The sequence below is a fragment of the Salarias fasciatus genome, chromosome 7 (assembly GCF_902148845.1).
Source record: "Salarias fasciatus chromosome 7, fSalaFa1.1, whole genome shotgun sequence".
NCBI lineage: Eukaryota > Metazoa > Chordata > Actinopteri > Blenniiformes > Blenniidae > Salarias > Salarias fasciatus.
In genome coordinates, this window is record NC_043751.1 from 12,114,878 (window position 1) to 12,136,122 (window position 21,245).

The 21,245-nt window shown below is 41.9% G+C and overlaps 1 protein-coding gene across 1 annotated transcript; it reads right to left on the reverse strand.

Moving 5' to 3' along the window:
* Positions 1–5,551: 5,551 nt before the first annotated feature.
* Positions 5,552–8,817, reverse strand: avpr1aa (arginine vasopressin receptor 1Aa). Its single transcript, XM_030097064.1, has 2 exons — positions 7,770–8,817; positions 5,552–7,125 (listed from the first exon to the last, which is right to left on the reverse strand). Exons 1-2 carry the CDS (start codon positions 8,719–8,721, stop codon positions 6,842–6,844), a joined length of 1,236 nt encoding a protein of 411 aa, XP_029952924.1. The 5' UTR covers positions 8,722–8,817; the 3' UTR covers positions 5,552–6,841.
* Positions 8,818–21,245: the final 12,428 nt, after the last annotated feature.

Genomic DNA, 21,245 nt, shown 5'->3' on the forward strand with positions numbered 1-21,245 from the left:
AATTTAACCCGCCGCTGGTTTCCAGGCAACGACTCCGCCATGAAGACGTTGATCTCTTGACTCCCGTGTCCAGGTGGCCGCGGCGTGTCACTCACTTGCATCTCCAATCATAAAGTTCATTTTTGCGTGAAATAAAATCTCCGTCATGATTTTTATGATCGCAGCTTAAACACAATGCTGTGTATTTTTGCATGAAGACGCAGGAATTTCGAATACATGTTCTCTCTCCCTCGCACGTGCCGGTGTTTTCCACGCCGAACGGCGGCGGGAGGAAAGGTTCGATAACAAGTCCGGCGTCCTCTCATCTGATTCGCCTTTGATTCCAGCCACACAGCAAATCCATCATCTGTAGGCCGTCCTCGTGTCGCGTCCCGCTGCGATGCATCAAAGCACCTGTTTGATTAACCAGTTCAAAGGAGGCGACCTTTCTTGTTCTTTTGGAAATGGGACGAAAACGCTGTGTGCAAAAGGAGGCGAAGAGCTGTGAGGTTGGATGAAACCATACAAAAAAAAGAACATGACCAATTTTCCTTTCATATGGGAGAAATTGATCTTAAAAACTGTTTATGTGTCGAGACTTTGAAACTATGGGCAGAGAGATTTTTCAGCTTTTGGCCTTCTTTTTTCATGATACAGATTGCATTGTGGGTCGCCCGCTGATATATATTGGTTAGCTCTCCCTTGGAGTTTGCATTTCCTCCCTTTGCCTGCGTGTTTTCTCTGGCTGGCTGAGTGTGATGTTAATATGAGTGTATCTGTGATGGTTTAGTGAGTTACTTTGATGATAATCAAAGTTTCCACCAAGTTGGTTTATCATTTTAATAAATTCATGGAAAGAAAAAAGGAGGTTATTCAACATGATTTATTATGCTTTTAATAAACTTTCTTCAACAGCCAGTGGTACAAAACCACTGAACCAGTGTTATCTTTGTTATCTCTGATGCTCTGAGTAGCTCCTCTGTGTTAGGAGATTCATCTTTAACAAATCATCTCTTACTTTTTATTTAATCTGATAATATGAACAATGAAACGCTTTAATATTTAGGCAATGCAGCTGTGCAGAGAGCCATGCGAGCATCCCAGTTCCTGGAAAAACACTGAAAACCAAACATTTCTGAGAATTGGCACATAAACTCCAGGATGCCCAGAACATGAAAAGCGGCTACGCCTTCAAGCTTCCTCGCTCCAGAGCGACATGTGAGTGACTCCGTGTTGGATAAAGTGGAATAGAAGGATGGGAGAAAGACGCCCTGCAGAATAAGCCGCTCTAAAACTGAAATATACTCTTATTTCACTAAATTCGTTACAGAAGAGCATAAGAGGTTTTGTTCAAAGAGAGAATGAAAAGTCCCTCGAGAAATCAGTGTGGTTGTGGTAAAGTCAACTTCACATGGTGTGTGATCATTCCTGACACATTCTCAAACTGGCAATTGATACATTCACACCCTCTGGACTTGTTTTACAGGTGTGGACGTCTGTTTTTTTTTTTCTTTCTTTTTCTTTTTGTCTTGTCTGTCAGTAGACGATTTCGTCACTTTTTTTTTCCAGAGAAAGATTAAACTGAAAACTGAAAACTACAAAGATTAAACTGAATGCATTGTTGAAACAAACAAAAAACACACATAAAAACAAAGAACATTAGATGTTCCTGCTTACAGACAGTATCCGCTGCTACATTTTATTATAGCCTTGAGCATTCATTTCTTTAAGTTGATCACAAACAGATATCTTTAAAAAAAAAAAAAAAAAAAAAGGTTGTTTTAATGCAACAAATGAGAAACTCCACAAGATTATATAACAGTTCAGACTGAACCAAGAGACTCACATAGAATGATTGTTTTCAACACTTCAACTACCCTTTACCATCTTCTGTGTAGGAGCTGTAGCACTTTGTTGACAACAAAATCTTTTGACAGTTGATCATATCTGTGTTGTGCAGGTAAGGTTTTAGTGTTGCAGGAGTTATATTAGCTTCGCCCTGGAGCTGTAAACAAGCAGGCTCAGCAGTACTGTCATACACGGTAACAGTAGAGGGATGATTCATTTGAAAGGGTATTGAAATTACAGAAACTCACGTCACTGGAGTTATTCACCATTCTCGGGTTTTATTTAATAAATTCTGTGTTATGATGGGATTACATCTGTCTTAATTCTGTTTCACACTATTTAATAATGTCATTTATTCATATCCCATCAATGCCGTGACTGCAATCGATGAGATATTTTCACTGGTAAACCGTGCTGCATCTTGTTTTTATTGAATCTGGTTTTCTGTGTATTTCCGAGCCGATCGTGTTTGATGTATCATTAAGTTTTACTCCAGACGACTTTCCTGATGCAATCTGAGCAATTTGTGTGTCGAAGGCCTTCATCAGGGAGCCCCAGTGGCGACCTGTCAGCGGCGGGATTTGAACCAGCATGCTTACAAGCTTGTACTCTGAACTCCGGGCCGCCACTGTTTTCATTTAATTTCATTATTTATTAGCACAACAAACACTGTCCACACTCTAATCTCATTTTCCGCCGATCATTTTCATTTGGCTTCCAGTTTCACTTCGAGGACTCCCACGAAAAACAAACAGCGGGAATTTGCTTCTATAGGAAACAATAAGTTATAGAAATTGAGCTGATGCAAGGTTGAGACTGAAAACAATTAATAGAAACACTATAAAGCTCGTGTTTAGACAAATCCAACTGGTCACGCATGCTTCGCTTCAACAGAAATTCTTCTGATTTGCTCTTGAAAAGCCTGGCAGGCTTCATTTAAATCAGAACTCAAAAGCACAAAGTTCACTATTTTAAATACATTTTTTGTGTAGTTTCATTTTAAATTTTGTATTTATTATCCTGCTCTTATTGCTTTTTGACTTTTAAAAGTTCTTTTCTTAATATTTTGTTTTATTTGTATAATTTTTACTATATTTTTTTGTATTTGTTTGCTTTTGTGAAGTATTTTATTTATTAATCACTCCTCTGCAGTTTATGGTTTTCTCTTATTCAACCCACAGTGCTGCACTCGTTTTCTCCTGCTCCGCATTTTGCCTGCTTGCAGTTTTTTTTTTTTTTGTATTTTTTTCTCACCGCCTGTTTGCGTGCGCTCAGTGACCTCTGGGGGGTGATTAAAACATAACAATAGTAAATAGAAACGTGTGTTGCATTCAAGGACGACAGAAGCAAAACAATGTGGCAGGAAGAAGGCGCCTGACAGAAACGGGCACTGATACATTGCAAGGTTGAGTGAGACTCGCGTCGCTGATCTGATTAGAGCGATGACAGGCGTTCATGGACTCAAGCCCACTCCGGCCTCATTCAGCAAACACAAAACAAAACAAACACACCCCGGTTTCTTAAAATTGCGAATTCCTATCAGGATAGGAACTCACGCCTGACTTGTCTCTCCAGCCCGTTTTGTTTACACTGATCTGTGAGTAACGGTTTCTTTGCGGGCCGGGGAAAGGCCAGGGTGTCGGGTGGAGGGAAGCCAGCTGCGCACACGATTGTCCAGATATTGACACAAAACACAACCCGTCGGAACAACTCGCTGGAAGCTGTTTACCTCCTCAGAAGGGAAGCATGTATCTTCTTGGCATCTGTCCCACACAATAGAGGGCCGTTATGTTTTTCTAGGCTAAAGAATACATCCGTGAACACACCATTAAGCATTCCTGCTTCTAATTTTGTAATACCAAGTGTGTGTGTGTGTGTGTTTTTTTTTTTTGTCATGTTGATTGAGAAGCTCAGAGGTTCGCCAAGAAACTGCAAACTGATGCTAGAAATCATGTTTCACGCCTGCGAGATGTTGATAGAAGGTGCATGTGAAGTGACTCCTCGGTGAACAATAGCCCTCATATCCGTGCGCTGCAACACACCTCGGCTGAAGCGGCTTCGCTCCGGCCACTCGCTGATATCACCGCCGCCGCCGCCTCGCCCGGGGTATCGACAAAACACACAAAGGATATGGGATCCGTTGTTGCTGCTGCTTCTCACAGGCCTCTGTCGGATCCAATTATCTTCAGAACTAGTTCACTATGTACTGTATGAATGACAGCCTAATATGGTGAAATTGATTTTCTGATAGATTTCTTTCAAGTCCTCCAGGAGCGGAGGAATCTAATGATGTATCTGATGAACGATGGTTTGTCATGGAGTTGTTGTGTGTTTCTTTTTCCTTTTTTTTTTTTTTCTTCACATGGACAAAAATGTACTGAATGAAAGAAAATTAAAAACAAAAAGACTCTTATGGCCATGCATCTACTTTCATAATCCTTAGAATAAGATCTTCCTTCCTGCTTTCTGGCTCAGCTAGCTGGAGTGTTCTTCAGTGTTTGCTTAGCAGTCTAGACTCCAGACTGTGACTGAAGACCATGATCAGGTCATATTAACATGGCCCGCCTACCAGAGGCACGCCACTTCTTGACAGGCTTATCTAATGAGATGTAGATTGCAGGACTTAAAGTGCTCGACATGCCCCATAGTGCCTACAGCGATTCTCTTCCCATGGCGTATTAAAGAGAGGTTTGTTTCAGTCTCCTCTTTATTGTGTACATGACCATCAGCAAGTCTTGATTTATTTGAAAGACTTATGAAAAGTCCAGTAGGGACTCTCCCTCTCACGTTTTCCACATATTAACATATCTTATGAGGTCAGGGATCATGTGAACCATGGACGATGAATTAGCGCCTGTGTGACTGTACTGATATTAACAACTGCAGCATTGACCTATATAGATAATATAGTTTAATATAGACATTCTGACAAGCAGCAGTTTATACTCATGTGTTCTGAATGTATAGAAGAGGGCGCAATTGTGCCTTGAACACAAAAATAAAATTAATTCAAGCTTTTGGCTGTTTTTTTCTGAAAGAATTCGTCTTACCTGCATCAACCTGAACGTCATGTTGAGCTTAATTGAAATTTCTCTGAATTTGAGAGCGCCACGATGGCAAAAAAAAAAAAAAAAAAAGAAGTTCTTATTTTCACTGTTTTCTTAGCCGAGTAAATCTGCAGATTTTTAAAACCTTGGTCAACCAAAAGCTAGCCAGCAGCCGGTTGTTTTGTTTACTAATCCTGCAGAATGTTCCCTCTGAGGTGAAGATTTATAACTTACTGAGGTAAAAGCAATACTGGCACATCGTTGTTATGAGAAGTCATTTAGCGATCCCGCCATTAATTTTAGGGCTTGCGGGAAAACGCGAGACGTTGACAAGAAGCCTCCCACCAGCAGAATTTCCTCCTCACACTATTTTCAAAGGTCACACGGTTGTGTAATTTCCGGGTTTGGCAGGTTTTGAGTGGTTAAATTGGCTGGACATATAAGTGCGAGAAAAAAAAAAAATTGCTCAACTTTCAACAAAAACAACACATCCTCATGAGAACACACACACTCATACACACACACACACACACACACACACACACACACACACACACACACACTGTGGTAGTGCAGCAGCAAGCCTACATGAACTTTGAGAAATGACATCTTGCATGTTGAGGTTGTGAAAACAACAGAACAAACAAGAGCAGCTCTCATGACATTAATAGGTGTATTTCAACATAGATTTGGATTTTCAGTTGTGCACAGCATTACAGACAAATAAAACTTGACAAGATTTACATATATTACCCTTATTTACAGATATTTGAGTGCTTTTTATATACAAATTCATATATACTGTTGGTACATGCATGGGTGCACGGTACACATATATTTACACGGTATTTACAGCATTTATATACAGTTTAGATACAAGGAACGTGTTATTATGGAGTCTTACAGCCATTATAGTGCTTCACATCACGGTTAATGTGCAGGAAATTCTTTTGCTTGGAGCCCAAACGAAGCCTAAACACGGAGCCCCCAATGGTGCAGGATGTCGGGGGAGAATCAGGAAGACGGTGACGCACTGTGAGTGGTATGCACCACTTTCTCCCCGAACTCTTTAGAAAAGCCACAGGAACAGTCTGTGGGAAGGTAGATATCCTCATCCCATGTTGGTCAGCCTCACTTCATCAAAGCTGCCCCCGCCGCCCGCCCACCACTGGCCATCTGTGTGTAACATGTCTCATTATTTCGGAGGGGGATCGCTGAGCAGAAATGAAAGCCATCAGACGGAAGAGCGCCTGCCGCACCAATGCAACAAGTCCTTCAACAAATTAGAATAAATGTGGATGCATGGACCCCAATCATTTAACTCGGTGCACATGTGCTGGGCCAAAGGAAAAGCTTGAGTTGCACTGAAATATAAGACATGAAATTACTGATTGTGAGACAAACAGCGAAACGGAGAGCTGAACAGAAAGGAAAGAGGCGACTGCTCCGGTTACTGAGAGACGTGTGGTAGGAGGGGGTTGTTTTCACCATCGTGTATCATTCTGTGGTTGCTACCTGAGATTTATATATGTAAACACTCAGCTGCACTGCAGGGAGACAAAACCACGATTAAAAACTTCAGGATTCCTGGAAAAGTGCTCTCTCCCATAAATAGCAAAGAAATCATGCTGTGAGCATGAAAAAAAAAAACCTTTACTGAAGCTGGGCTGTCACATGCTTGCACATCAATGAATAAAGACTGATTTTTTTTTATTTATTTTTTTTTAGAGAATGATATGATATGAAGTCTTCTTTTTTCTTTCTCCATATTTTTACAGTTATTAAATCCTCACTAAGATCCACAAATGGGCCCAAATTGGATTTTTTTTTTTAATTCGCTTTCCATTTTCTTTGCAAAAAAATTCAATTTTCTCTATTATTGTTATATTTGGGAGACAGTTTAGTCCTTGTCAGCCAAAGGTAAGGTGAGCTGACTTTGCATTTTAACTTCTTTGCCAGATGTGACTTCACTCTGCCTGAATGGAGGTTTTGGGAGAATTCTCCAGCTCTCTCCAGTTTCCAGTGCTGCCCGTCGGGCTCCGGTTGGACATCTTGGTCAGCAGGGTGGTCCTGCGGATGCTGCTGTCCGAGTCCTCCTTCCTGAAGTCATTGTTCATCTTGTGCCAGCATGAGAAGCAGTGCACAAAATCCTGAAGGAGGTGTCCGCTGAAGATCATGTATATCCACGGGTTACAGCAGCTGTTGAGACTGGCAAGCAGCGCAGACAGAGTCACTGCTGTGTTCTCAGAATCTGGAGAATGGAGGGAGGAAAGAGGAAAAGGGTGATTAATCTGCTAAACATCTGGCACAGGCTGGACTGCTCAGATGCCTGTCTAACTTAATACCTCATGGGCTTTAAATGTGGAGTCTAAGACAAAAAATATGCAAATGAGTGCATTGAGAAAGCACAAATTATGGAAGTCTGAAAAACAAGCACTTTTCTTTTGGGAATTTTATCAATTATGACTTGGTGGTGAGATTATCTGTCTGCTTGGCATGTTGATCTTGCCCTTGCCCTGCTCTTATTTAAAAAGTGGTTATCTTTCACGGAGAAGGAAGATAAATATGTGATAAAGACACGTTTTTGTTTTGTTTTTTTTAATTGTTTTCGATATAAAATGCTCATATTGCTGAAGTATAGGATCAAAAAGGCTTTCAATTACTTGGAGTCGTAAAAGTCTTTTCCTTTGAGAGTTTTAGTCGTTATTTTCATCACTTTTATTCAATGATTGCCCGGTGGGGGTTCTGCGCGCTGGCTGAGCTCGTGCGTAAAAGCTGTGCGCAATTGGATATGTTGCGTCAGGCATTCGTTTCATCTATTTATTTGTTAGAGCGAGTTTTCCCCACTTTCTAGCGGTGTGAAATTCAGTAAAGGTAAATTTCTTCTGCACTCACCAGCCCACTGGGAGTTTTCATCCCACACGGACCACATCTGCACGATGAAGAACGGCGCCCAGCAAATGATGTACGCCAAAACGATGACAAAAGTCATTTTCACCGTCCTCAGCTTGGCTCTCGATATCGTTGTTACGCTGCTGACTGAATTCTTCCCGATCAGCCCGTTCTTGTTCCCCGCGCCAGCCGTCGTTTTCCGCTTCTTGTACTTGATATTCTTCCATATGCTGTGGCAGATGAAGCCGTAGCACGTCATGAGGATGACCACGGGCACGAGGAAGATGCCCACCGTTATCCAGGTGATGTACGCCTTGGAGCCCCACGGCTCGATGAAGTGGGCCCAGCAGTCGTAGACCTCCGAGCCCTCCTTGATCTCGCTCAGGGAGAAGATGAAGGACTGCGGGGTGCTGAGCACCAGGCTGCAGATCCACGTGGAGACGATCATGATGTAGGAGCGCTGCGTGGGCTGCTGGAGCGTCTTCAGCGGGTGGCAGATGGCGATGTAACGGTCCAGGGTCATCATCACCATCATGTAGGTGGAGGCGAACATCCCCATCACCTGGAGGTGCTTCACGATCCTGCAGAGAAAGTCTGGACCGTAGAAGCGGAAGGTGATCTCCCAGCACAGCTGCGGCAGCACCTGGAAGAAAGCGACCACCAGGTCGGCCAGGCTGAGGTGCTTGATGAAGAGGTGCATCCGCGACATCTTCTTCTTGGTGTTGTACATCGCCAGCAGGACGCTCACGTTCCCGATCACGGCGACCACGAAGGTGATGCTCAGGACCATGATCTCGATTTGGGCCACCTCCTCGTTGCGCGCGAACGGGTCGGACCCGTTCCGGTGGGAGCCGTTTCCAGCGATCTCCATCACGGAGTCATTAGTGAGGCTGAAATCCAGAGAGCGGTTCTCCGCGCCCGGGAGCTGCTGCTGCGCGCTGCCGTGAGAGCGCATGGCACTGCCCCTCTGTGCGCCCGAGCAGATCCAGTGCCAGAGGGGCTGTGGAGTGCCTCTCCGGTCCGTATAAGGCTGTACCTGATGCTCCCAAGGAGGAACACGCCGCTCTGTGACTTGTTGCTGCCTGTGGGTCCTTTTAAACTCGAGTCAAATTTCACAGCGCGTGTGCGTAAAGCGGATGCACTGCAGTCACACACACGCCCTCGCAGACGCACACACACACAATAACACAATACCCAGAAGTTGTTCGTTGTAGAGAAATGTTTGGACACCCAAAACAAGACAAGGTACACACTGAATTAAACAGACTTGTTTAATTTAATGCGCTAAATGACAAATTTTGTCTCGTATGTATCACATCGATATGCGTAAAATAAGGGAGAAATTGTCATTCTTTGAGATGTTGCTGTTTCTAAAGTTTCAGAGCTCCGTAACATTAAACGACAGAAACAGCAGCAGTGTTTTGGTTGTCAGATATTTTTTCATTTTTATTATTTTTTCTTTTTGCAGGTACAAGCCCTTTCCTTCATGACATCCCAGCGTAGATCACACCTTCTGATAACATTGCAGCCAGTTATACCTAACACTTGCAAAATACTGAGTTGCAAATATTAGTAAGGCTGATATTACCAATTTACTATTGAAAACACCTGATGAGAAATATGTACAGATAAACAGCCAGAGTGCAAAGTTCCTAGAAATTTATATCACACTCAATATCCAAAACAATTCGATTGTCCTCAAAAAATATTCACAGACATTGCAGTGAAGCTGCTGTCAAAAATGCCAGACATTGCAAAAAAAAAAAAGAAAAGTTTTTAAATTATTTGTTTTTACTATTGGGACAATGGCAAGTTGGCTGAAAGCCACCATAACAAAAACATTTACACATTTGTTTTCCAGAATTCTGACCCCAGCTTTCTCATTGAGAGGAAGAGAGAGATGTACCACCAGATACTCCACGATCTGCACCAAACAGTATAAGATGGATGTATGAAATCTTCTGGTTTAAAAGCAAAACAGCAAACTCAACAGTAAAGCATTTTACTATGTAAACATGATATAAAAATGTGTTAATGAGGCTGAACGCACCATCATAGGTTGTTTAAGTGGTGGTTTGTTCCAGTTGCTCAGGCTTACATAATTTCTCAGAAAGTTTATCACAACATCACAAGTATGTAGGAGCATATCCATTAAAGAGGTTGTTGTGCAAGCTCAAGATATAGCAGCCATTAATTCATAAGAACAGTGTGTCTTCATACCCACAGGCAACAGAATAACAGAGTCACATACATGAGAGTCACTGAAATAAGTAAGAACCATTTAAATGCTGTGAAAACATTGAAAATATAGCGTGTCACACTGTGGAGAGCAGAGGCTTGTGAAGTCAGTTCTGCATTGAACGAAGCAACAGTTTGTCGTCCACCTTCACCTGTCACAGGCCATGAGTCCCTGAACAAGATCCTGAATGCTCCCCGGGAAGCTGCTGGTCCCCTCTGTCCCTGGAGGAGGGTTGAATGCAGATCCCAGTTTTTTTGTTTTTTTTTTTTTGCATATGAGAAATAAATGAATTCCTTTTTCTTTCTTCTTAACTTCAGAAGCCATATTGTGGTTGGATTTACTCTGAATCATATTTGTTAATCAGAAGCCAAAATCAGATTTCTCTGAGGCAGAGAGCATGAGTGTGATCCAAATTCTTTTAGCTTCTAGGACTGTGTGGTGTACATATAAATCGTCATAAAATAAAGTTAAAGGAGAAACTAAAACTGAGTTTCAAAGGATGGATTGATGGATATGAGTTATATTGATGTTTCATGTGAGTTGCGCTTATTATTTCTGTAGAAGCCGCTCTGTAGAGCCAACAGGCTGGACTTGATGAGCTGCTGATGGAGAGGTCGCACCTTGGTGGAAATCATCAGCTCCCAAAGTGAGATGAAACTGGAATCCGCACACCAATTCAGACCCCGGCTATGAGGGAGGAGAGACCTTCATCTTCCTTCCACTGCTAAGTGCCGTTTGAGGGCTGTGTGCTTCAAGCCCGAGGTGAACTGAACACTTGGTGAGTAACCCCTTTTCATTGGACACAACAATGTAGCCATTATCAGCTCTGTGACCCAACAAAATGAACATTTCTGGATCAACTTGTTTTTGTTGCACTGGTAGACTTGTGAAATATCATGTGAAAAGCATAAATGCGACATTTTACTCCTGTTTTTCAGTTTATGATGGTTCACAATGTTTCATGAGAGGGTGAATAGAGTCCATAAAGGTATTGTTCATCTTTAATATGATCAAACATGGTCATGTAGTCAGGAAGTACAGAAAATTGCAGTAAGTTTCAATCAGCGTAAAAAAAACAAAAACAAACTTCCGTTGCTATCTATAAATCTAGTGGGGCGGAACAATGCCACTGTATATTATTGCTTATCTTAACATCACCCCTTATTGCACTTTAATCTAAAACTATGCACAAAAACAACAACAGCCACAAAAAAACTGTTTTGGTGTACATTACAGTCAGAAGAGCTTTCACATTTCTACTTTGAATTTGAATGGCCTCTACATCAGCAAAGTAGTTGAAAAAAAAATGTATTTAAAAACCATTAATTCAGTGTGAAGATGTTAAAGGGGAAACTTTGAGCACATCGGAACACAATATTCAGCTGTACAGTTGGATTATGAGTGGATCAGTAAGAGTTAAACTTCTTTTTGCCCGGAGGACAGTTCTGTTATCACCACTTTCTTCACTGCCTGAAATTGTAATTTTTTTCTTTGTTGTTTTGGCCTCTCCTACATTCATCAACATCCCTGTGTTTCTCCTTCCGCCTCTGCCATGGATGCCACTCCAATCGACTTATAAGGTAAATTGCACATTACAGTTTCCATTGCGCGTGATTGCCGACTGGCTGCGGGTGTCTGGCAGCTATTCGGCTCATCCGATCCATGTGCTGATAGTCAGGATAGTTATCTTTATTGTGTTCGCATAGCATCCCCTGCGCACATCTGCTCTCTTTCATTTCCGATTGCCCTCGCAGCGAGCGGTACAAACTGCGACTCACTCTCGAAAATGTTCTGCTGGCTGGTTGAACCGGCTCAGAGGTATAATGAAGTTTTCTCAATTATCCCGCGTGTCCGTCTTTGGTAATCTCTCCATCAGAGTCAAAGCGAGGAAACTTAGCGGCGCTGCGGGCTCCTGCGGCCCGGCGAACCGGCCTCCTCGCATGGAGGTCCTCTTATGTGTGTGATCTCTATCTGCCCTTCCCCTCCAGCGCGGTCTCGTCTTCTCCTCGGGTGGGGGGGGTCAAGGACAATAAAACGGATGTGTTTCTTCACGCTGGACTCAACCACGTTTACCCTGATCTCCTGTTTTTCAATACGTCCAGCGGAGATGTCCTGGGCCTGTTATTACAGCTCCAGGCTCCATTTGTCTCATTTGCTACAGAACATGAAGACCCAGCTCGCTGTCCAACGTGTGTGTGTGTGTGTGTGTGTGTGTGTGTGTGCTGTGGAATCATGGGAATGTGTGTTGTGTCTCCAATGGCCGGAGCAGTCAGTCCGAATCATTTCTGCGAGGTTTTTCTTTTTCCCTGTGAGAGCCACTCAGACTCACTGGGACGGAGCTGCTATTCTGGGATGGAGAAATCTTGTGAAAGAGTTTCAGCTTTTTTTATATCAGTCATGACTTCAGAATAAAACTTTTTCCTGTTACATCTCATCAAGTATTGATAATGAACTGTGGCACACTGGCGTATTGAACGCTTGGTAGGATTTTTTTTTAATCAAGGCTTGAATTATTTTCCAATTTTTTTAATTTCATCCTGTAATTCTGCTGCATTAAAGAACAGAAGCTTTGTTGGTTTGTACATGGACTCTTATGTCACAGAAAAAAAAAAATAATTTCAAGCATGAATAGGCCGTCTGCTCTAACGAGCCGCCTTATAGTATGTTCTGTCTGGCTTATATCTCCAACACCTCATGCATTATAATACCCTCTGAGTCCGTCATGCTCCCTGTTCGGCATTCAGCGTGACTCTGACACAGACCGACATCAAAAAGGAGCACATGAACAGGCAAGAAGTCTTAAAAGAAAAAACTTTATTGGCCTGTACTTTCTGATTTAGATGGTTATCGCGGTTTTTCTTTACGGTGTTCATAAAAGCACAGATGAGCCTGTCTCCTGGACGACTGCAGTCCAACGGACAACACGTCAAACAGAAGATTTAATTATCTGCTTACTTTATGGTGAAACTTATGACGATGAGCAGGATCTCCACAGAGACCACCTATAATACATTTATTATGTAAGTTTATATGTACCTTTAGATGTTCTGCCTCAGCCTCAGGCGAGATAATAAATCAGTGCTTCAGTAAACAAGACATTGAGGTTTATAATCATGAGAATGTGGACCAAGTACATATGTGTTATGCAACTTGAGACCACAGAAGCTGCGGTGAAAACTCAGGAGCAGCTACTTCACTTGAAAATCACTTTCTTGAACCAGTGTTGGGCTGTACGAATAAACATACTGATCATAAAATTTTTAAACATTTCATTATAAAGTCAGGATCAAAAGCAAATGGCAAGATAGTTCAACTTCCTTTTTTTAAACATTTAAACAGCTTAATGATTCAGTTCAATAAATACTAGAATACGAGTAAACAGATAGTGGTGATTATTTAATTTGATCTACACCGTGTTATGTCTAGGTAACCCTTCAGGGGGTTATATTCCAACAAGAAAAAGTGAAATGTGTGAGGATATATTCAGGTAAATGCCAATCAAATGCAGTAGCAAATCATACCTTTAAAGTTTTAAAGTACAGAATAAATCATATTCATTAGGTAGTGCTCTAATAAAGTCTTAAATCATGTCATTGTGGCTTTTGGTAGTAATGGAAGTTCTGACAAAAGCAATGGGGGAAATACCGAGATGGAGTGAAATCCTCTAAGTCCAGTAGACGTATATTCACTGTATCAATCTACAGTGAGAAAGCAAAGCTAAAACTGATTTAAGTTTTAAATAAACCTCAAAGGTTCATTTGAATTATGCGCGTCGACTGTACTGGACTTCAAGGAAAATGTTTGTCATGAAGATGACAGCTGACCTCTCTGCTCCCTGAGCCCTCTGGGGGTCCAGGGAACATTTCTGCACGTGTTTTGGGATTGCCCTCCTGTGGCACAGTTCTGGGAGGAAGGCAATGATTTCTCTATTACTGCCTGTGTCACCTTCACTAAATGACCTCCCAAGTGACAGTTTATAGACATCAGAAAATAATAAATCAATGAATCACTCAAACTTTATTTGTAGAGCACTTTTCATACGTGTTCATAAAAAACAACACAAAATGCTAAACAGTAGAATCAGTTATAAAAACAAAACTGCACCTTCAATCAGGGTCGTGTACACGCACGCACGCACGCACGCACACGCACACGCACACACATACACACACACACACAAACAGACACACTCCCAGTTTGTTTCATACATGGCATGTCTTCCTGTTTCATGGAAACAACTCAACAAATTTTCAGTTACTCACTGGATTTTTATGTTTCTCGACATCATTGTCAGGATTCTGCTCTGGCAGGCTCGGGGGCAGTCCCAGTCTCCCTGGGTCCTGCTGATTACTCATTACAGTCAGCTGGGGACTGCCACCCTGCCTGCCTATTTAAGCCTCTCCCAGCCACCTGGTCCGTGCCGGATCGTTATCCTCTCTGGTCTGCCGTGCTGCTGCAGAAGCGCTCTCCTGCCCAGCACATCTCAGGGAGGGCTTTTGCTTCGACCTCGCCACGCCACGCCACGCCTCGACTCGACCTCGCCACGCCACCCCACGACCTTGCCACGACTTCACCTCAAGCCAACCTGCGGCACAGCAGCCAGGCTGCAGTCCTAGTGACTCTCTGCACCGAATAAACCTTTGCACACCTCATCTTGTCTCCGTCTCTGCACTTGGGTCAAACGGCACTCCCACCATGACAATTATCGACATCGAGTGCATTCTACAGAGAAAGACAAGACACAGGTCAATAAATAGTAATAGCAAGTGAAATTGTATTCAAATAGAGTATTTGGCAGCATAATTACAGGGCAGAAGGTTCACTGACGTTGTGGTTCTTGTTTTTATTTCTGTCTTTACTGTTTTATAGTGGTATTTCAGCACAGTAACTAAATCAAAAGTCCACACAAAAAGTTATTGCATCTGCTTGATATATGTTAGTCTTAGATAATGTTCACCTTTTATACTCCATAAAAAATTGTGCTTTTTTGATACAGTTTAATGAAAATAGTTTTTGGAGCTTAAAAGATGAATGACATTTTTTTTCTGTTAACATAACTTGAGTTGTTGCGCTGCTCACCCTGCCGTCTAAATCCACCCTGGATGCAGGTTGAAACTAACAACAAAGTAGAAAGCATCACTAAGTGATGATGACCTTTCAGCAGGTCTTATCACCTCATTGCCAGTGCTAATATTGTTCCTTTGATATGAAATCACTCAGAACTGGGAGGTTGTTGTCAGTCTTGCGCTATCTCACACTGCCACAGGTGTGCTGGATCAGTGGTGTAGTGGTGGTGTAGCATATAGATTATTGTAGAAGTCATAAAACATAATATTTCATATTATTTTCTGTCAAAGTAGTTTTAATCATGATGAACTGCAGATTTAGGATTAGGATTAGCAATCATCTCAAAGAAAAGGAAAAGGAGTGAAAACTTAAGAACTCAGACAGTTCTGAATTTTATGTCTAATGAGTGCAGTTTTTTTTTCATCATTTCAATCACTGTCACTGGGGCATTGTTTTTGTTCAGGAGAATCATGAGGATTAGATTCTTCATTTAAAGCCTGAAAATATTACAAATATCCCACTGTCTCCGTCTGTTATTTTGGACTGTTCCAAACACTATGCTGTAACTGGCACTTCTTAAATAAAGCTGAATTGAATTGTTCAGCAATGAAAGAACAGTGGAAATGGGACTGCTGGAGAAAGTACAGCATGGCTCTGTTCAAACTGCAGACAAATACGACCCAATCCTGGTTTTCAGCTCACTAGTGACCCATATCTGATCTGCTCTGTGATGGTGTGAATGTTGCAATTCTGACTTTTTCACACCAGATCCAGGCCTTGTAATCAGATACGTATCTGATATTTTTCAAGGCGACCGTGGTCTGAATGGTCAAGTCGCATTTATGCAACGTCCGGTGTGCTCTTTTCTGCTCAATCTCATTTTTCTTTCCCTCATCATTTTCTCAAGATTATGTTGGCTCTTCTTGCACAACCACTTGAAAATGGATATACACGGGCCGAACTGTTTAGCGTCCACATTTACTTCCGTTAAACGCACCCTCTGCATAATGTCATGCTTTTTGGGCGCACTGCATTCACGGTCTGGTCGCATCGCGTTCACGCTGCAGTCTGATGGAGGCCGCATTTAAAATGTCTTGAGCATCAAGATTTGCAGTGTGAATGTCGCCTGTGTGGATTTCAGACACAGAGGATGATCCATAGAGTAGAGCAGAGCAAAGCAGAGTAGAATAGAGTACAGCAGAAGAAGAGCAGAGTACAATACAGTTAGGCAGAGCAGAGTGGAGTAAAGTAAAATAGAGGAGAGTTGATCTGATACCTTCAGTGGAAATGAGGTAAAAGTTTACAGCATTAATAATTTTGGAACTACTGATATCTATCATGCTTTAATATTTTTCTTTCATTTCTTCTTCAAGTTTATAGGAAGTGGCAGCCTGCAGCTGGGATTTATTCTGTGACATCCATATCCTCCTGCTGTGGTAAGCTTTAGGCCACTTGACCGCGGAGGTGAGGGGAGCAATGATCAGCGGCTCATCAACATTCAAAACATCTCCCAGGAAGCAGGACTCATTCGAGCAGTCCCTCATCTCTGTTTACAGAATTAGATAAGAAAGGACAGTGGGAACAGCAGTGGCTGGTTCCGTTTTCTACCATTCAGTAAAGCGTGGGACTGACACCAACGCTGTCCTGAAGATGTGCAGTAAAAGTGAAAACAGTTTTGTTTTCAGGTAAAAAAAAAAAAATCACAAGCAAAGCTGATTAAGATCCGTTTAAAAAAGAGAAAAGGTACACAGGACATCATATAGCTCTGGAAGGGTCATGTCCATTCACATGTCATTTACAGGGCCGACGCCCACAAGTGCTTAAACGGATTTACAATTACAAGAAAGAAACATCGGTAATCTAAATTGACTGCATTTTCAAGTGTGTCTGATTAATTGTCAGATGTATTGTAGCTGATCCACTCCTACAGGTAATACTTTACTCAGTATATGTTGTTTTCTGTTTACTGTGTAGCTATATGACGAGGTTTTATTCCTCTCTATACGAGCATGTGTTCTGCTGAAGGATCACATTTTGCTCTTGCTGAATAAAACCCCCTCCACATTTCTCAGGAAGACGCTTTGATCAGTCAAAAATGCTGAGGCTGCTTGAACAGAAAGGATTTTCATCAAACATTTCATCAAAAGTACTTTTCATATCATCCAGAAAGGAAGAAATCTCAACCTTGATCTCTCAGAGTTTTTACAAAAAGTTTTTTTAATTTAAAAAACTCCTGAGTCCTCACAGACTGTATAACGACGGGGTCATGGTTATGATCAGCGATGCTTCACTCATTTGTGAGGCTTTTGTAACGGATGTTCGTACATGACTGGTGAGAAAACTGCTTCCAACACAAATATCCAGATCCTGCTGAGTTATTTCTGCGATGACAGATTAGCGGAGTGGAAATAGTGAGGGATTGTGGGCGAGAGTGTGACAGGCATGCATCTGGCGGTTCCTGTGTGCAAACGGTGTGTCCTGAACACAGAGTTTATGGGAAACTCTCGGGATATCAATGCGTGGTATCATCCATCAGCGGAGCAGGCAGCGACGTTCTCACTGCCGTCTCTCTGAATGAGCGCACTGCGGCCCAGTGACACGAACCCTCCGAGGGAGAATCAAAGGCTGTTCTCCTTCAGTTTGGCAGCTGGACAGCAGCACGACAGCAGCGATTAAGATAAGCTGTCGTCCAAAACTGGGTGATTATTTAAAGATTCTTGCCGTTCGGAGCGCTCCCCCTCGCCACCGTCTTATTTGTTTGTGTTTCTTCTTGAAATATTTCAGCCCGATATTTTACAGCTGTCATTGACTTGAAATGCTCATTTAGCAAATCCTGCAAAGGAAAGGAAGAAATGAATTCCTAAAAGCAAAACATGATGAAATATCAGTCAGTCCTGAAGAAAGAACATATAGACATACAGTTCACGCTAAATATATCTTTATATCTACAGTATATCTATCTATATCTGGCTGCCTTGAACTTTTCAAAAATTTGCCACATTTCAGGCTTCAAGCATAAAGAAATAAAATTTTAACTCTTTGTCAAGAATCAACAACAAGTGGAACACAATCGTGAAGTGGAACGACATTTATTGGATATTTTAAACTTTTTAAACAAATGAAAACTGACTGATACTGTTGTGGAGAAGTTTAAAGCCGGATGTGGATACAAAAAGATTTCCCAAGCTTCAAACATCTCAAGGAGCACTGTGCGAGCAATCATATTGAAATGGAAATGGAAGAAGTATCAGACCACTGCAAATCTACCAAGATCCGGCCATCCCTCTAAACTTTCATCATGAACAAGGAGAAGATTGATCAGAGATGCAGCCAAGAGGCCCATGATCCCTCTGGATGAACTGCAGAGATCTGCAGTTCAGGTGGGAGAGTCTGTCCATATAGGACAACAATCAGTCATACACTGCACAAATCTGGCCTTTACGGAAGAGTGGCAAGAAGAAAGCCATTTCTCAAAGATGTCCATAAAAAGTCATTTAAAGTTTGCCACAAGCCACCTAGGAGACACACCAAACATGTGGAAGAAGCTGCTTTTTGGCCACAATGCAAAGCGATATGTTTGGCGTGAAAGCAACACAGCCCATCACCCTGAACACACCATCCCCACTGTCAAACATGGTGGTGGCAGCATCATGGTTTGGGCTGCTTTTCTTCAGCAGAGATAGGGAAGATGGTTAATACTGACGGGAAGATGGATGGAGTCAAATACAGGACCATTCTGGAAGAAAACTTGTTGGAGTGTGCAACAGATCTGAGGCTGGGACGGAGATTGATCCAAATCATCCAATGATCCAAAACATAAAGCCAAATCTACAATGGAATGGTTCACAAATCAGCGTATTCAGGTGTTCGAATGGCCAAGTCAAAGTCCAGACCTGAATCCAATCGAGAATCAGTGGAAAGAGCTGAAGGCTGCTGTTCACAACCTCACTGAGCTCCAGCTGTTTTGTAAGGAAGAATGGGCAAGAATTTCAGTCTCTCGATGTGCAAAACTGATAGACACACCCCAAGCGACGTGCAGCTGTAATTGCAGCAAAAGATGGCGCTACAAAGTATTAACGCAAGGGGGCATAACATTGCATGCCCCACTTTTCAGTTTTTTATTTGTTTAAAAAGTTTAAAATATCCGATAAATGTCATTCCACCTCACAATTGTGTCCCACTTATTGTTGATTCTTGACAAAAAAAGATATATGTATATATATATATATATATATGTTATCAACCATCCCTGACTGTTTAAATCCTTGTACTCTATAGTTTAAGGTCGCATCCCTCATAATTATGGTACATACACAGTCACCCAGAGGCAGCTTCTGGCTTCAATGTATTTTGAATGTACTGTAACTGCGGGATGACGTAAAGTTTTCCAAAAATTAGAAAATTGAAATCAGATTATTATACCAGTTCACTCTGTTATCTTATCTCTCTTTCGGCCATGCTTCTGAAGGAATAACAGATATAGCCACTAAGTGGCTTTCAGCAGGGGCGTGTTGAGTCCCAGTTCTCTCTGGAGACATATGGCAGTATTATTGCCATCTATCTAACAACAGCTCCAAGGAAAGCAGCAAAAATGAAGGTACGGCATGTACAAAACAACCCCTGAAAAACAGAGTTCAGCAGACTGATTTTTACTTGTTGATTGGTGTTTTATTTCTATGTAACTCAGCAGCCGTGGCTTTGAGAGGTTTGATTAACTAGAAGCTGAAAGAAATGTTGGCCTGCAGTATCTTTCTGTAATTTAAAATAGCCACAAAAAGCTGAACACTTTAAGGAAATGAAAGCTCCCCCTTCTCTTTGGACTTCAAGCAGGTGTTTGCAGTGAAATATAGCTTGGCTGCTGCTATCCAATACAACGCAAATGGAAGTTCTTTTAAAAAAAAAACTTACTTAAAGTTGATTTTCTTCATAAACATGAACCGTCTTTACATTTATCTTGTAAAGACTGACAGACACATCCTGTTCTCTCACCGATCCCCTGTCAAGAGGTCTGAAGGGCAAACAGAAATAGATTCATCTGAGTTTGTAGGCACCTTGCTGATAATGACACACAAGTACTCCAGCGTGGCCTTTTACCCAATTACACTCCTCCGTCCTCCTCCTCCTCCTCTCTTTTCCTCCTCTGATTGACTGGCTGTGCTGTCTACTGCGTGCCATCCATGCAAGCCGATGTAAACATTGGACTAGTTCTGTACACCGCCTCAGAAATCATTCCCACTATACTTACGTGAGTGTTTACACGTGAGGTTCAGCTCTTATAGAAGTGGCTTCAACAGACTGAAAGATGCTGCCAACTGTTGAAAACCTGACAGAACTTTCAGTAATGTTTACCGGACTGTTGCGATCTCGGGTCTGGCTGCTCGCTCTGAGACGTAATCACATGGGAAAGGCTCGCACTAAACATAAACGTTAATACCAGGCAAGTTGACAGGACTGATCGCCTTCGCTGTTCGTTTCAGTTTTACAGAAAATGCTAATTTTCCCAAATTCACACTAATCATTCGTACTGCTCATTTACTAAAGTGTGTGGTGAGCTTTATAGGCTCATCCTTATACAACTACTTCTGGCATTAGCATGCTGTTTATTGGTGGCTGCTGCAAATTAGTTTCAAGGAGCATGTCACTTTTGCCGTAGCTCCATGAAAACTTTTATGGAGTTGATGTCTCCCTGTCCTGCTGTCAGGATGTTAGCTTAACTGTTCATAAAGAAATAAAATCAATTAAAAAAAAACTGTATTAGCAAACTCCCTTTATTGGCTGGAGCAGCGGCAGGTGTCCGAAGGTGTGGGGCTGTTTCCAGAGGAGCTGTGATGTTTTCCAATCCTTGAATAAACATGAACTCACCTTATTAACGCCTGTTAACCTGTGGTCATCAGAGCTGTTTTATTGTCTGCTTTGACCTGAGTTCATTAATCCATTTCTTTGATCGTCGTGGGGACTCGGTCTTAAAAAAATTTACAGTGTGTTTGGAATCATCGTTAAAATTAGCTATAGGTACACCAGAAAACTCAGGAAATGATGAAAGAGTGAATTCCATAATATGTTTTCCTGAACCAAAAAAAAAAAAAAACCCCACCCTGTACTGGTGTTAAAGGTCGCAGCGAGGCAGGTCCTCTAATGGTCGTATTATTGTAATGGGGGAAAAAAACAGGAAA

Coding starts and splice junctions, on each gene's coding strand:
- avpr1aa (XM_030097064.1), bottom strand. CDS start 8,721: ATGCGCTCTCACGGCAGCGCGCAGCAGCAGCTCCCGGGCGCGGAGAAC. Junction 7,126..7,769: donor TGAAAACTCCCAGTGGGCTG/GTGAGTGCAGAA, acceptor TCCATTCTCCAG/ATTCTGAGAACACAGCAGTG.